The sequence below is a fragment of the Geotrypetes seraphini genome, chromosome 5 (genome assembly GCF_902459505.1).
Source record: "Geotrypetes seraphini chromosome 5, aGeoSer1.1, whole genome shotgun sequence".
Classification (NCBI taxonomy): domain Eukaryota; kingdom Metazoa; phylum Chordata; class Amphibia; order Gymnophiona; family Dermophiidae; genus Geotrypetes; species Geotrypetes seraphini.
In genome coordinates, this window is record NC_047088.1 from 165,569,035 (window position 1) to 165,583,285 (window position 14,251).

The following is a 14,251-nucleotide window of genomic DNA, read 5'->3' on the forward strand; positions in this document are numbered from 1 at the left end:
CATCCCTATTCGCATTTATCATCTGCAGTCCCACTCCCAGATCTTCAGCTGTGAACACAGAACAGAAATATTTTCTTTATCAATGTCTATATAGTCCTCCCCTTCACTTTTGAGTCTCACAATGCCACTTTTGCACTTCTTCCTATCACTGATGTATCTAAAAAATGTTTTTTCTCTCTGTTTTACCGTGTCAGTTATTTTTTTCTTCTATTTGTATCTTTGCTTTCCTGACTACTCAACCAGCCTCTCTTAACTTTTCCAGATATTTTTGCCTGCCTTCCACTTTCTACAATCTTTTGTACTTTATAAAAGCTAAGAACATAAGAATTGCCACTGCTGGGTCAGACCAGTGGTCTATCGTGCCCAGCAGTCCGCTCCCACGGTAGTCCCTAGGTCAAAGACCAGTGCCCTAACTGAGACTATCCCTACCTGTGTACTTTCCGGTTCAGCAGGAACTGGTCTAATTTTGTCTTGAATCCCTGGAGGGTGTTTTCCCTTATAACAGACTCCGGAAGAGCATTCCAGTTTTCCACTAGATTTTCTAACATGTGTTTCAATGGGGTTTTGAATATTTTGGCAGCTCAACCAGCAGGCCCTGGTGTAGAAGTACACAGAGGGAGGGAACCTCCTCCCGAATGCTTTCCTCTACAGCCCTCCACCATGCTTTCTAGCCCTCTCCCTCATGCTCTCCTTTATAGCCCCTCCATGTTCTCCAGCCCACTCTCCAATGTTCTCCCAATAAGCTACAGTGCAACATTGGAGAAAGAGAAAAAGTGATGCACATTCCCCTATACTATGCAAAATATAAAGATAGCAGAAGTAAATTTCTAAAACATATATTACAATCATTACACTCTAGGCTAAAAAAAATACAATTAAAACAACATTTAGGTAATATGATACCATTTCATTGGACTAAATAAATTTTTCAATTCGCTTTTAGAGGCAAATCTTTTTTTCTCAGGTCAGAACAGTATACAACAGTTATGGTACCTTGTTCTGACACGAGGAATAAGGGTCTGGTCTCCAAACATTAATCAAAAATGTTTTAAAATTAGTTCAATAAAAATATATCACTTTATTTCCATTTTCATTATTTATTAATGCTTATTAACACAGCTACCACACTACTTTATGCTAAACTAAAAATAAAATTCATTTTTTTTTCTATCTTTGTTGTCTGGTTATTTACTTTTTCTAAATATGCTTGTCTCTGGTCTCTGGTTTCTGCTTTTTCTTTTTTTCATCTTAACTCTCTTGCGAAGAATTCTTGTCAATTTGTCATTTTTCTCTTTTCCATTCAGCTTTCTTCAATCTATTTTTCTACCTCTGTCCTACTACAGTTTTTTGGTTTTTTTTTTAATGTGTCTACCTACAGCTTTCTGTCTCTTTCCCTCACTCTGGTTCTTCTATTTCATTTTCTATTCTCACTAATTCTATCCTCTTTCTTCTTACCATCAAGCATTTCATCCTGTCTCCAACTTCATCCAGCATTTGGCCCTCCTCTCTCTTTCCTTTACATCCATTGTCTGTTCCTTCCTCTACTCCCCCTTCCACCCAGCATCTTCACCCTCTCTCCCCCATCCAATATCTGCCCCATCCCTCTCTTCCCTTCCTTCAATATAGCATCTGCTTCTTCTCTCTCGTCCCCTAACATCCATAGCCTGACTTCCTCTATCCATCCAGAATCTGTTTCCTCTCCCCTTTTGTCCAATATCTGCCCCTATCTCTCCCTTCCATCCAGTGCTTGATTACCTCTCTTTCCTTTTCATCCAGCACTTGACCCCTCTCTCCCCCTCCCTTTCCAATCATTTTGACCTCTTCTCTACCCCTTCCATCCATCTGCCGCCTTTCTTCCCTTCCATTCGGAGTCTTTTTCTTCCACTTCTATCCAGCATCTATTCCCTCTCTCTTCTCTTTCCATCCATCTGCCCCTCTCTCTCCCCCTTCCATCCAGTGTCTGCATACTCTCTCTCTCCTCCCTTCCATCCAGTGTATGACCTTTCTCACTCCCTTCCCCTTCTATCCAGTGCCTGACCTACTCTCTCCACATTCCATCCAATATCTGACCCCCTCTCCCCCCTTTCCATTCAGCACCTGAATTCCTCTCTCCCCATTTCCCTTCTATCCAGCACCTGACCTCTTCTCTCCCCATTTCCATTCAGCACCTGACCCCCTCGCTCCCCCTTTTCATTCACTGCCTGATATCCTCCATCCCCTTACATCCAGTGAGTCTCTCCCTCTCTCTCCAGTGCCAGCAAAACAAAGATAAAGGCATAGTGTCCCTTAATTCATCCTCACAGTTGCCGACCATGCCCCCTTGGGACATCAATTTCAATTTCAATTCCAGAGCAGAGCTGGCAGCCCTGAGGATGAATAGAGCAGTCCTGAATGACTTTATCTTTGTTTTGCTGCTGCTAAAATATCAGCAGTAGTTGCAGGGTGTGGGAAGATTTTGATGGGGGTGCCATGCCATAGCACCCCTGTTCTGACACCCAAGCATAATGGTAAATCTGTGCATTGCTTAGAGTGTGAATCAGGTTATTATAAAGTAATGCACTGATTAATACATAAGAAACATAGATCCCATGGACCTATATTTCAAAATGCAGAGGTTTGAAATCTCTGTCATATTGACAGGAGACTTATGTGTTTTATGACTCTGTTGGCTGTCTAAAATGTAATAAGGTTAATAAATATAACATGGTTTAAAACTGCATTAATCTCAAGATGTATTATGATTAACTACAATGTCAGACTGACACTTAATGATTGAGAAGCGGCCTGTTCCTATTCTGCAATTAATACAGTGTTTTCTGCATTTCCTTTGAAGCTGTCAAGGCATTGAGAAACATTAACATATTAATGAAGATAACTTGTGAACAAGATAACTCCAATAGTCTGCATTTTTGCAACATCTGCATGAACTTTAGTATGGGTGGACCTGGTAGTTAATTTTAAATGAAAACTTTAAGCATTGATTTTCTTTAAAAATTACCCAGTGTACTGTACAGTCCAGCGGTCATGCACAAGTACAAGATGAACAAAAAGGGGAGGGAATGGGAATTTTATTTTTATTCAATTTTCTATACCATTCTCCCAGGAGAGCTCAGAACGGTTTACATGAATTTATTCAGGTACTCAAGCATTTTTCCCTATCTGTCCCGGCAGGCTCACAATCTAGCTAATGTACCTGGGGCAAAGAGGGGATTAAGTGACTTGCCCAGGGTCACAAGGATCAGCGTGGGTTTGAACCCACAACCCCAGGGTGATGAGGCTGTAGCTTTAACCACTGCGCCACACTCTCTCCTAATGGTCTGGAGTGACTAAAGGAGAGAAAATTGGCAGGTAAGATCTAATTTTCTCTCCCTTAGGGTCTGCTCCAGACCATTTGTAGCAAGTGGGAAGTGTCAAAGCAGTACCTAACAAGGGTGGGAACCAGCCAAGTCATGAGCCAGCTCTGCAGTTCCAAGGCCCACCTCTCTCTTGGCCTGCACATCCAAGCGGTATTGCTTCACAAAGGAATGCAGGAATGACCAAATGGCCACCCGACAAATGTCCATGATGGGAATGAAGGCATGTTCATCCCATCCCATGAAATAGCCAGAGACTTCATAGAATGTGCTCTCAACCCAGGTGGTAGCTATCTGCCATGTAGCAAGTATACAGAAGAAACAGCTTCCTTGATCCAAAGGGCAATCATGGTGTTAAAAGCCACCTCACCTCTCCTAAGCCCTTTAAATAAAACAAATAGGGATCCGACTTTTGAACCTCAGAAATCTGTCACAAGTAGCATCGAAGGGCCTCCTTGACATCAAATCATCAAGATCATCTGAAGAATTCTTCCTATGAAATACTGACAAGGTAATAGACTGATTCAGATGAAAAGAAGAAATTACCTTAGGCACAAATAATGGGACAAGTTATAACATTGCATGCTTCGCAATGAAGAAAAGAAATGGCTTCCTGCAGGACAGCGCCTACAGCTCTGACACTTGTCTAGCAGAAGTAATGGCCACTAAACAGGCTACCTTAAGAGAGAGATCCTTCAATGTGCTTGACCCCAAGAGCTCAAAGGAGCATCCACCAAGGCAGACAACACCAAGTTCAAATCCCAAGGTGGACTAATGTAATGTAATGCAATGGCAGGCACAAATGCTTCACTTTCTGAAGGAACATCAGGGGAGACATCAGCATGCCATATCAAAGAACGATCCCTTATTGAACCCTAAATGGCTGCCAGAGCTTTGTTTAACTGTATAAACAATTTGCCTTGAATTTAGTCTCCCATCAGTTTACCCCAATGCACACTGTACAACTGATCTTGTCCCCAACTAATATCTGCATTTGACCCCTCAGCTATAGGATAAGCTATATTACAGAAAAACAAAAGCAAAATATCTGTTATTTGAATGTTCTTATTTGTGCTTATTAGGTGCTTCATAAGTATTATATCTCCCTTTTAGTATGTATTATATCTCTCATATTTGAATTTCAGTACTGCTAAGTATATTTTTTGAACGGTTACATGGTAGTCCTATTAATAAGCTTCAATTTACTGATTTTGACTTTATCTCATTCATTGTATTTATGTTTATATTTGGTATTTTTACTACTGTTATGCAGTTAACAAAATTGTTAAGTTTTATGTTGAATTACATATACCTGCTGTACACTGCCTTGGGTGAATCTCTTTGGGCGGTTAATAAATCCCAATAAATAAATAAAGTGCACCTTCAAAGATGAAAGGGCCAAACCTTTTTTGAAACCATTCAGAAGGAAATAAGACATCCGGAATTGAAGAATGAAGAGGTAACACTTCCCTACTCTCACACCAGTTCTTGAAAATATGCCAAACACACATAAGCCAAGGAAGTAGAACACTTCCTAGAACTTGACAAGGTGGAAATGACACCTGCTGAATAGCCCTTCTTCAACAACCACAGCTGCTCAAGAGACACGCTGTAAATCAGAAGCGATCCACGCCTGGCATGATTACTGGGCCTTATTAAGGGAAAAAATCTGACTGAGCCCACCGTAGGGGCTCCCCTGCCATCAAATGCATCAGATCCCTAAAGGACAACTAAGACATTCCTTGGATGCCACATCTGCAAAGCCAAAGAAAATGTCACTTAGCCGGCAAAGCCAAGGACTTCGCCGAAGTCTGAACTAAATTGATTGAAAGTTTTCTCACTCCTCTCATGGAGCATCAGGCAAATGTTCTGCCCAGTGGAATCAAGCATGCATCACGTAGTCACCACAGATCACAGCTTGGACAGCCACAGCTGACACCTCAAATGATCTCTTAAGGTGTGCCTCAATATGACGATCCCAGGGCAGGATTAATTCTTCAAGGGCCCCTAGGCACCCAAGTACACTGGGCCCCCCCTGGCCCTGCCCCGCCCCTACCCTGCCCATGCCCCGCCCATTTGAGTCTGGATTAGTATTTTGATATGAATATTCAATCACACTCGGGTGGGAGAAGGACAATGAGGGAAGGGGGCAAGGAAAAATGGAAGGAAAAGAAGCAGCAAGGGCGAAGAGTAAATATATCCAGAAAAATACTGAAAAATGTTATTCTAAAAAAAAAAAAAAAGGAAATATGAAAAGCTAATTTGAGTTATAAAAAGTTATTAAAAGGTCTTAAATCTAATTCTGAATTAAGACCAGCTGGTATTACAGTATTTAATTAATAAATGTAACATTGTTCTTCTTTTAATAAAATCAAATTAACATATCCTCCTCACCAACTCCCTCTAGCTGGCAGGCCTGCCTCCACTGAATGGCGGGCCTTCTCCTTCCTGGTGCATCATGAGATGCACTGGGGAGGGGCCTAAGGCCCTGACTGACCCAGGCACTTAAGACCTCTCCCATAGAAAGGGTCTTAGGCACTTGTGCCTACCTTAGGCCTCTCTTGAAGTACATTTTGGGAGGCACTGGGAGTGGCCTAACATTCCAACTGGTCAGATCCCTTAGGCCACAATGGGAGTCACAAGTTTTATGCATGGAAAACTACAAGACCTTTTAAAGTACGAATGAGTGAAAATCACTCGTCTCATGTATAAAAGAAATAAGGCTCCACTGTGGCACATTGTTTAAAATTAGGGCATTGGTTTGAACAGTTGTAAAGTACTGAATGACAGGAGAGGGTGGGAGAACAGAATAAATTACTTCTCCACTGCGAGCAACCTCTTTAGGGGGAAAAGAATATAGAAACAAATGGGATAAATGTACATAAAGAAACAATAGGGATAAATGTATGTACTGAATGGAAAGAATTCTTTTAATTTTAATCACAACTGAGTATGAGATAGCTTGGTGAAAGCATTGTAAACACTTCCTTGTTAACATAGTAACATAGTAACATAGTAGATGACGGCAGATAAAGACCCAAATGGTCCATCCAGTCTGCCCAACCTGATTCAATTAAAATATTTTTTTTTTAAATTTTTCTTCTTAGCTATTTCTGGGCAAGAATCCAAAGCTTTACCCGATACTGTGCTTGGGTTCCAACTGCCAAAATCTACTTACTCCAGCCCATCTACACCCTCCCAGCCATTGAAGCCCTCCCCTGCCCATCCTCCACCAAACGGCCATACACAGACACAGACCATGCAAGTCTGCCCAGTAACTGGCCTAGTTCAATATGTAATATTATTTTCTGATTCTAAATCTTCTGTGTTCATCCCACGCTTCTTTGAACTCAGTCACAGTTTTACTCTCCACCACCTCTCTCGGGAGCGCATTCCAGGCATCCACTACCCTCTCCGTAAAGTAGAATTTCCTAAAATGGCTGCTGTGAGTTCCCGTGGTCTCACGAGACTACAACGGGAACTCACGGCAGCCATTTTTGATGACGGCTCTTCATGGAGCAGGAGTGTAGGAAGATCATTCCTGCCCTGTGTCACCGCTAGACCACCAGGTAAGGTCCAGGAGGCAGGAGGGAGTAGGTCAGAATCGGCCCAAAAGTTATTCACAAATTTTCAATATTCGTGGGCCAGCTCTGCCCCTAACCACCGCGAATACGGAGGAGGGAGTGTAATGTCTTGTTAAGGCACAAACAGCCACTGAGGTCTTTTCCCCTAAAGAAGTTAATTTGGTATTTAGCACATTTGCTAAGTAAGCTTATTATATTGTGTTGTTTGAACTATTAACTATCTTATATTAGTAAAGCTTTAACTAAACTATATTATATTAGTAAAGCTGTATTAATCTGATATCTACAATATTGTTCTATAAATTTTAAAAAGCTGTGTCAGCTTTCCATATTAAGTTTTCTACATTTTCCATATTAAGTTGTGCACAGAGTACAAATGGTGTTGTCCATTTTAATAACATCATAAAGGGATTCCAGGAGGATACTCTCTGTTGCTGGAAAGGAGTAAACATAGGTTTTCTTATAATGCTCCCTTTAAGCTCTAAGGGAGTCCTCCACCTATGTTCCTGCCAGTAGTAGTGATATTTCAATATCACATTTTCGATATTGAGGGACAGGCAAGTTCTGGAGCACTCCAAAAGACCTGCCTGTTCCTAGTGATTTAAAACATGATATCAAAGTATCACCTCCTTCCCTCCCCCCCCCCCCACACACACACACTCCCACTGGCAGGAATACAGTTGGAGGATACCTACACAGCTAAGAGGGAACATTGCTTCCTTACTCTAACTCCTCGTAACAAAGGCTCTTAGAAAGCCTCTAGAAATATGCCAACAATTCTGTTTTTAAAAATACTAGTTATGCTAAAATCTACATTACAATTAAATTACTAGGTTGCAAGTATCTTTCAGAAAATACAAAAATGAAGACGTTCTTCAAACTCCAATTCAGATGAACTACTAAGTATTTAATTAGTACTAATGAATGCTACCGCCATTTTGGATATATGTGGTGGCCTAAGAAGTGGCTAGCAAATGGCTAGGTAAGCTAAGAATGAATTATAAGTTTGTACTGTTTATATAGGATTGAATATTCAGCCAGGCTTAATGCTTAAACGAGCATGGTAGTAATGAATTCTGTACTGCTCTGCTTTGTAGGGATGGTGGCCTTGAGAAAACCTCACGGTGAAACATGTTGGCAAAGATCCCTAAACCAACAAGACCACAAAGCTAAGTACTAAGTTTAACAGTTTAAGTTACTGGTACAAAAGTTAGAGATAATATTACTTAAGAAGTAAAGATCCAGTGACAAATTAGCACATAAAGCTTAGGGCTATGAGAGTCTATCGAGCCCAGAGTAGTGCCACAGAGGATCTGTGGGTTAAAGCCTGAATGAAGAGGGTAAAAGAAGCACTAAAAGTAGTTCATCTGAACTGGAGGAGGAAAATCTATAGTACAACATATCTTTTTCTTAATCAGGCTTGCTCTATGTTTTTGAAATTCTAAGCTGGAAGAGGGCATAACAGAAAAGACAATGCTTGAAATAGAAAATTTACTACACAAGCATTTTGTGACATATAGAAACCTATTACAGATTGAAAATTGCACTCTGCATAATTTGTGATTTTATAGCTTTTTCTATTAAATCACTGTTACTCGGTATGCTTTATTTCTCATGCACAAAGTTTGATCATATCATTCTTCTTCTTATCTGCAATCACTGTCTATACCCTTCAGAATCCATTACAAAATACTCATCACGGCCTATAAAGTATTTCATTCTGGAATTCCTTTATATCTTTCCTCTTTGATTGTTCTCTTTGATTGTTCCTCAAAACCCTTCAGTCTATGTCAGCCCATCAGCTTTACACCCCTGTAGTCCACTGTTCATGGTTGCAGCTCCCTCATCAGTGCTCATTTTTTTGGGGTCTGCTCCACCTCTTTGGAACTTTCTTCCCTTGGATCTTTATGCAGAACAAACATTCCTAAGTTTAAGGGCACCTTTTACTAAGCTGCGATAGTGTTTTTAGCGCGCGGTAAATCCTCTAGCACGCTATGCGGCTAGAACTAACACCAGCTCAATGCTGGCGTTAGCGTCTAGCGCATGCGGCAATTTAGCGCACACTAAAACCGCTATCGTAGCTTAGTAAAAGGAGCCCTAAAACTACTCTCAGGCTCATCTATTCAGCCAGGATGGTGAGAGGCACCGCTGGTGGCAGCCATACCACACCTTTATGATTTTTTAAAAAATATGGCTTTACTCTCTGCTTCAATTGTTTTCCTCTCTTGTCATGAATTATAGTTCTTTTCTATTTCTTCCTCTTTCTAGTATGATTGTAAATCTATTTGATTTGCTCATGAAAGCCGATATATCAAAAGCATAGTAAACATAAACATTAAATAATCCGCTCAGACTGTACTGTCATACAGTGCATATCAATTTTTTTTGTATCTAAGGTAAAATTATTTGATTACTGCCCTCAGTATCACTGTTAAAATTCATATTTATCAAATACCTTTTGGAACAGGTCAAAAGAGAATCTTTTTAAAGTCAGAATTAGTCAGCAATGCCTTCATAAATTACATGACAAGAAGTATTAGTAAGATTTTGTATGCATCCTACCAGCTAACAGCCAGTTCATGTGCTTTTATTGTGGTGTTCTGTTGGTATGCTCCGAGTTTTATCTGAAGGTTGCCTTTTTTTTTCATATAAACAAGATATGGGTTCACTCTTGTATCTAGAGGGAATTCAGAATCCTAGAAAATAAAAAGTACAATAAGTTGCCAAATGGCTTTAAAAATTATGGTACCTTAAGCCACATTAATACATGGAGGTCTTTATCTGCTGTCATTTACTATGTGGCCCATAATGGTCGAAAAAGCATCTTAAATTAGCACTTGGATGTCCACCCAAAACCATCTTTCTGTACACTTAGCGAGGTGTTCTAGCCTCTGTACGTTCAGAGCACGAGATGGGCGTGGTGGAGGCATGTTATCGGTGGGGTTTGGGCAGTCTCAAAGGCAGGTTAGACATGGACATCTTGCTGTGATAATTATCAAACATTTTGCAAGATATCTTGGACTAGACCTGTTTTAGAAGAGTCTAACTGGCACAAAGTTGCCCAGATAGACCATATGACCACTGCATGCATCAAGGTAAGACACCTTGACGCTCCCCCAGTGCTCACTGTCCCCCTTCCATCACACAAAAATAAGAACAAAAAGGTACATACCTGTCTCTAAAACAGCAGCATCTGGTATGGGGAAGCCTAGTAGAGCTGCATACAGGTGTCTTAAGTAGCTTGGTGCGTGGGCTAGTGAATCATAGAGAGGAGGACCCAGGCCCATAAGCCATTTATGGTAGAATGTGTGAGCCCACCCAAACCCTACTATACTGCCATATAGGTACCACCTGCAGCCTTAAAGGCTATTGGGGCTGTAGAAAGGTGGGTATAGTGGGTTTTGGAGGTGTTTTGGGGGGTTCATCATAATCTATAAGGGAGTTCTGGTGAGATGTTTATCTGGCACTCTTTGTGTGAAGTTCGTAACAGTGCTCTCTAAGGTGTCCCACTTCTCTGCTGCCATGTCTGAGTGGCCAGTTCATTACAAATCCAAATGGTCTTGTTCTGGGCATTTGGGACTTACTTGAAAATGTGTTATAAAGATAGACATCCCAATGGCCTGAACGTCCAGTTAGAGAATAATTAAAAAAGAAATATTTCTAGATATATGGTGGTTTGCCTTTTGAAAATAGGCATTTTCTTACTGCTGACTCTGGATGTCTAAATCGGACTTAGACGTATGTTTTGAAAATGCCCCTCTATGTATTCATACTTATTTTGTTCCTGTATATCCCAGAACACTGTAAAAACTTGCCAACAACAAAAAAGGGACTTACACTGTATTAATGTGATAGACAAACTACATGTACTCTGAAGCTGTAGCAATATATTTCAGAAAGCAAATATATGGCTTTTTTTTTTTCTAGAGCCAAAAGCTCCACAGCCTTCAACACAAATGCTTGTAATTCTGATCATAAACCTGAACGTAATAACAATTAAGATTACTATAGAAAGTTGTTAAAACTTTCTCTTCTATCACCTTCATATATCCAGAAAGATATACTCAGAAAGATATAGTCAGTCTGCATTAAGTAGCAAAGCTTATAACCAAATCTGCCTTTGAAAATAGATAGCAACCTGCCATCCATGCTGCTGATATTCATTCAGCTCTTTATGGATATTGACAGTGAAGCTCAAGAGAACTGGGTATAACATAAAATTTAGTAGCAAGCTGATGAATTGCTCTGTATCTCTGTGGGGAACAGCATAAAATTTTCTTCTCAAGTATTTCTGAGTACCTTCACATGGTGACCCCATTTTATAAAATCCATACCAAATCTCTGCAAGGCACCACTACGGTAGAAGGATAGGAAAGAAAAGGATACATATAATGGCTATGTATTTCCTAGAATAAAAAGATGTTCACCAGTTGCTTACATACTAAGGTGGTAGTAATAGTGCAGAAGTTAGAATCCCTGATGCAGCACAGGACACAGGAGATAAACCACAGAAATTAATTAAAATATTAAGAAAATTAAAACTGTTATGTAGACTCCGAAAGATAAAGAGGTACGAGTAATGTACTATTATTATTATGCCATGAACTCTGTATTTGATTAAAGAAGGTATACAAAGAGTTTGCCTAGAAATGGGGAAAAAAGTATCAAAGTATCAAATTGGTAAAGGCAACCAGTGTAAATATAAATCATTGAGGGGCAAATTCTATAAGCATATTAGAACATAAGAATTGCCACTGCTGGGTCAGACCAGTGGTCCATCCTGCCCAGCAGTCCGCTCATATGGAGGCCCCTAGGTCAAGACCAGTGCTCCAAATGAGTCCAGTCACACCAGTTTAGCATGGACTTGTCCAGCTTTGTCTTGAAACCCTGGAGGGTGTTTTCCCCTATAACAGATTCGGGAAGCGCGTTCCAGTTTTCTACCTCTCTGGGTGAAGAAGAATTTCCTTACGTTTGTACGGAATCTATCCCCTTTCAACTTTAGAGAGTGTCCTCTCGTTCTCCCTACCTTGGAGAGGGTGAACAGTCTGTCTTTCTCTACTAAGTCTATTCCCTTCAGTATTTTGAATGTTTCGATCAAGTCCCCTTGCAGTCTCCTCTTTTCAAGAGAGAAGAGGCCCAGCTTCTCCAATCTCTCACTGAACGGCAACTTCTCCAACCTCTTAACCATTTTAGTTACTCTTCTCTGGACCCTTTCGAGTAGTACTGTGTTCTTCTTCATGTATGGCAACCAGTGCTGGATTCAGTACTCCAGGTGAGGGCGCACCATGGCCTGGTACAGCGGCATGAGAACCTTTTCCGATTTGTTCGTGATCCCCTTCTTGATCATTCCTAGCATTCTGTTCGCCCTTTTCGCCACCACAGCACATTGTGCAGATGGCTTCATGGACTTGTCGATCAGAACTCCCAAGTCCCTTTCCTGGGAGGTCTCTCCAAGTACCGCCCCAGACATACTGTATTCGTGCATGAGATTTTTGTTCCCGACATACATCACTTTGCACTTATCCACATTGAACCTCATTTGCCATGTCGATACCCATTTCTTGAGCTTGATTATGTCACATTGCAGATCTTCGTAATCCCCCTGTGTCTTCATTACTCTGAATAACTTCGTATCGTCTGCAAAATTTAATCACCTCACTTGTCATACCAATGTTCAGATCATTTATAAAGATGTTGAAGAGCACGGGTCCATGCACCGAACCCTGCGGCACCCCGCTGGTGACGCTCTTCCAGTCTGAGAATTGTCCATTTACCCCCACTCTCTGTTTCCTATGCTCCAGCCAGTTTTTAATTCATATTTCACCCTCAATTCCATGGCTTGAAATTTTCCAAAGTAGTCGTTCATGTGGAACTTTGTTGAACGCCTTCTGAAAATCCAGATATACAATGTCGACCGGGTTGCCCTTGCTATCCGCCTGTTTACTCCCTCAAAGAAGTGCAGCAAGTTTGTCAGGCAAGATCTGCCTTTACTGAAACCGTGCTGGCTGGTCCTCATCAGATCGTGTCTGTCAAGGTGATCAATGATGCGGTCCTTTATCAGCGCCTCTACCATCTTTCCTGGTACCAAGGTCAGACTTACCAGTCTGTAGTTTCCCCTCAAACCTTTTTTGAAGATCGGCGTAATGTTCGCCACCTTCTAGTCTTCTGGAATCTTTACAGATTTGATCGACAGATTGGCTATTAGCTGAAGCCGATGTATGCACCTAACTTAATTGATTAATAGGCTTTATCGGTGCTGATAATTGGCACGTAATACTTCATAATTGACATTAATTGGAATGAACAGACAGGCACCTAACTTGGTATGCGTGATTCTCAAAACGTTAGGCGCCTAGTCCAAATCTTTTACATAAAAGTGGATGTGTTTTAGTGGGCAGATTGTAGGCATGTTTTGGATTTAGGCACCTGTTTCTGACTTAGACCTAACTTAGGTGTGCGCATTTAGGCCAAGTAAATCTTGGCATAAATACAACGCATCTGAAAGTTAGAGCGCCTAATAATACCTACCTACAGCAGTAACAGCTCTGACATTCATAAGAATTCTATGAGCATTGGATCTGTTACCGCCACAGTCGGCACTAAAAATCACACTACGCTTTTGAAAAAGGGGGAGTATATGTTGAGTGAAAAAAAATATTTTCTCTAATTTGTTTTAAATGTACGAGTACTACTTAGCAACTTCATGGTATGTCCCCAAGCCTTTGTATTTTTGAAAAAGTAAACAGTTGATTGGCATTTACCCATTCCACATCACTTACATTTTATAAACATTTATCATATCGCCACCCCTCAGCCATCTCTTCTCCAGCTTTATGTTCAGTACCAGCCAATGAACTTGTATGCTATGTGGTCATTATATGCTCTTATTTTCTAAGTTTCTGTCTCAGGTTTTATTATGAGAAGAATGTAGAGAAAAGAGAAATTACATATCATATGGAAAATTCTATAAATGATGCAGAAAGTTAGTCACAGAAAAAACTTTAGCACTCGGCGCTATTCTATAAAGGGCACATGCCTTACGTAGAATAGTGTTTAGGCACAATTCCTGCACCTAACTTATAGGCACTGAACGTACGCCTGCTAAAACCAGGTATACATGCCAATAACAAAGTTAGATGCACTTAAGCCAAATTTTATAATTCCATGCACAACTTTTCAGAATGCTCCTGACATGTCCCTGGCCATACCCCCTTTTCAAATTTATGCTACGAGTCTTAGGTGCCAAATTTTATAGAATAGCACACAGGAAGTTGTGTGTGCAAATTCTAAATGATGCCAATTAACTGCAATACA

At 40.6% G+C, this 14,251-nt stretch overlaps 1 protein-coding gene across 4 annotated transcripts in view; it reads right to left on the bottom strand.

The window, feature by feature from the left end:
- The window catches only part of SPAG16 (sperm associated antigen 16), a 695,820-nt gene that overhangs the window by 518,952 nt on the left and 162,617 nt on the right, over positions 1-14,251 (bottom strand). For all 4 annotated transcript variants that reach the window (XM_033946736.1, XM_033946735.1, XM_033946737.1 and 1 more), the window contains exon 10: positions 9,500-9,633. In XM_033946736.1, the coding sequence (XP_033802627.1) occupies positions 9,500-9,633 (134 nt within the window). The remainder of the gene's footprint in view (positions 1-9,499; positions 9,634-14,251) is intronic.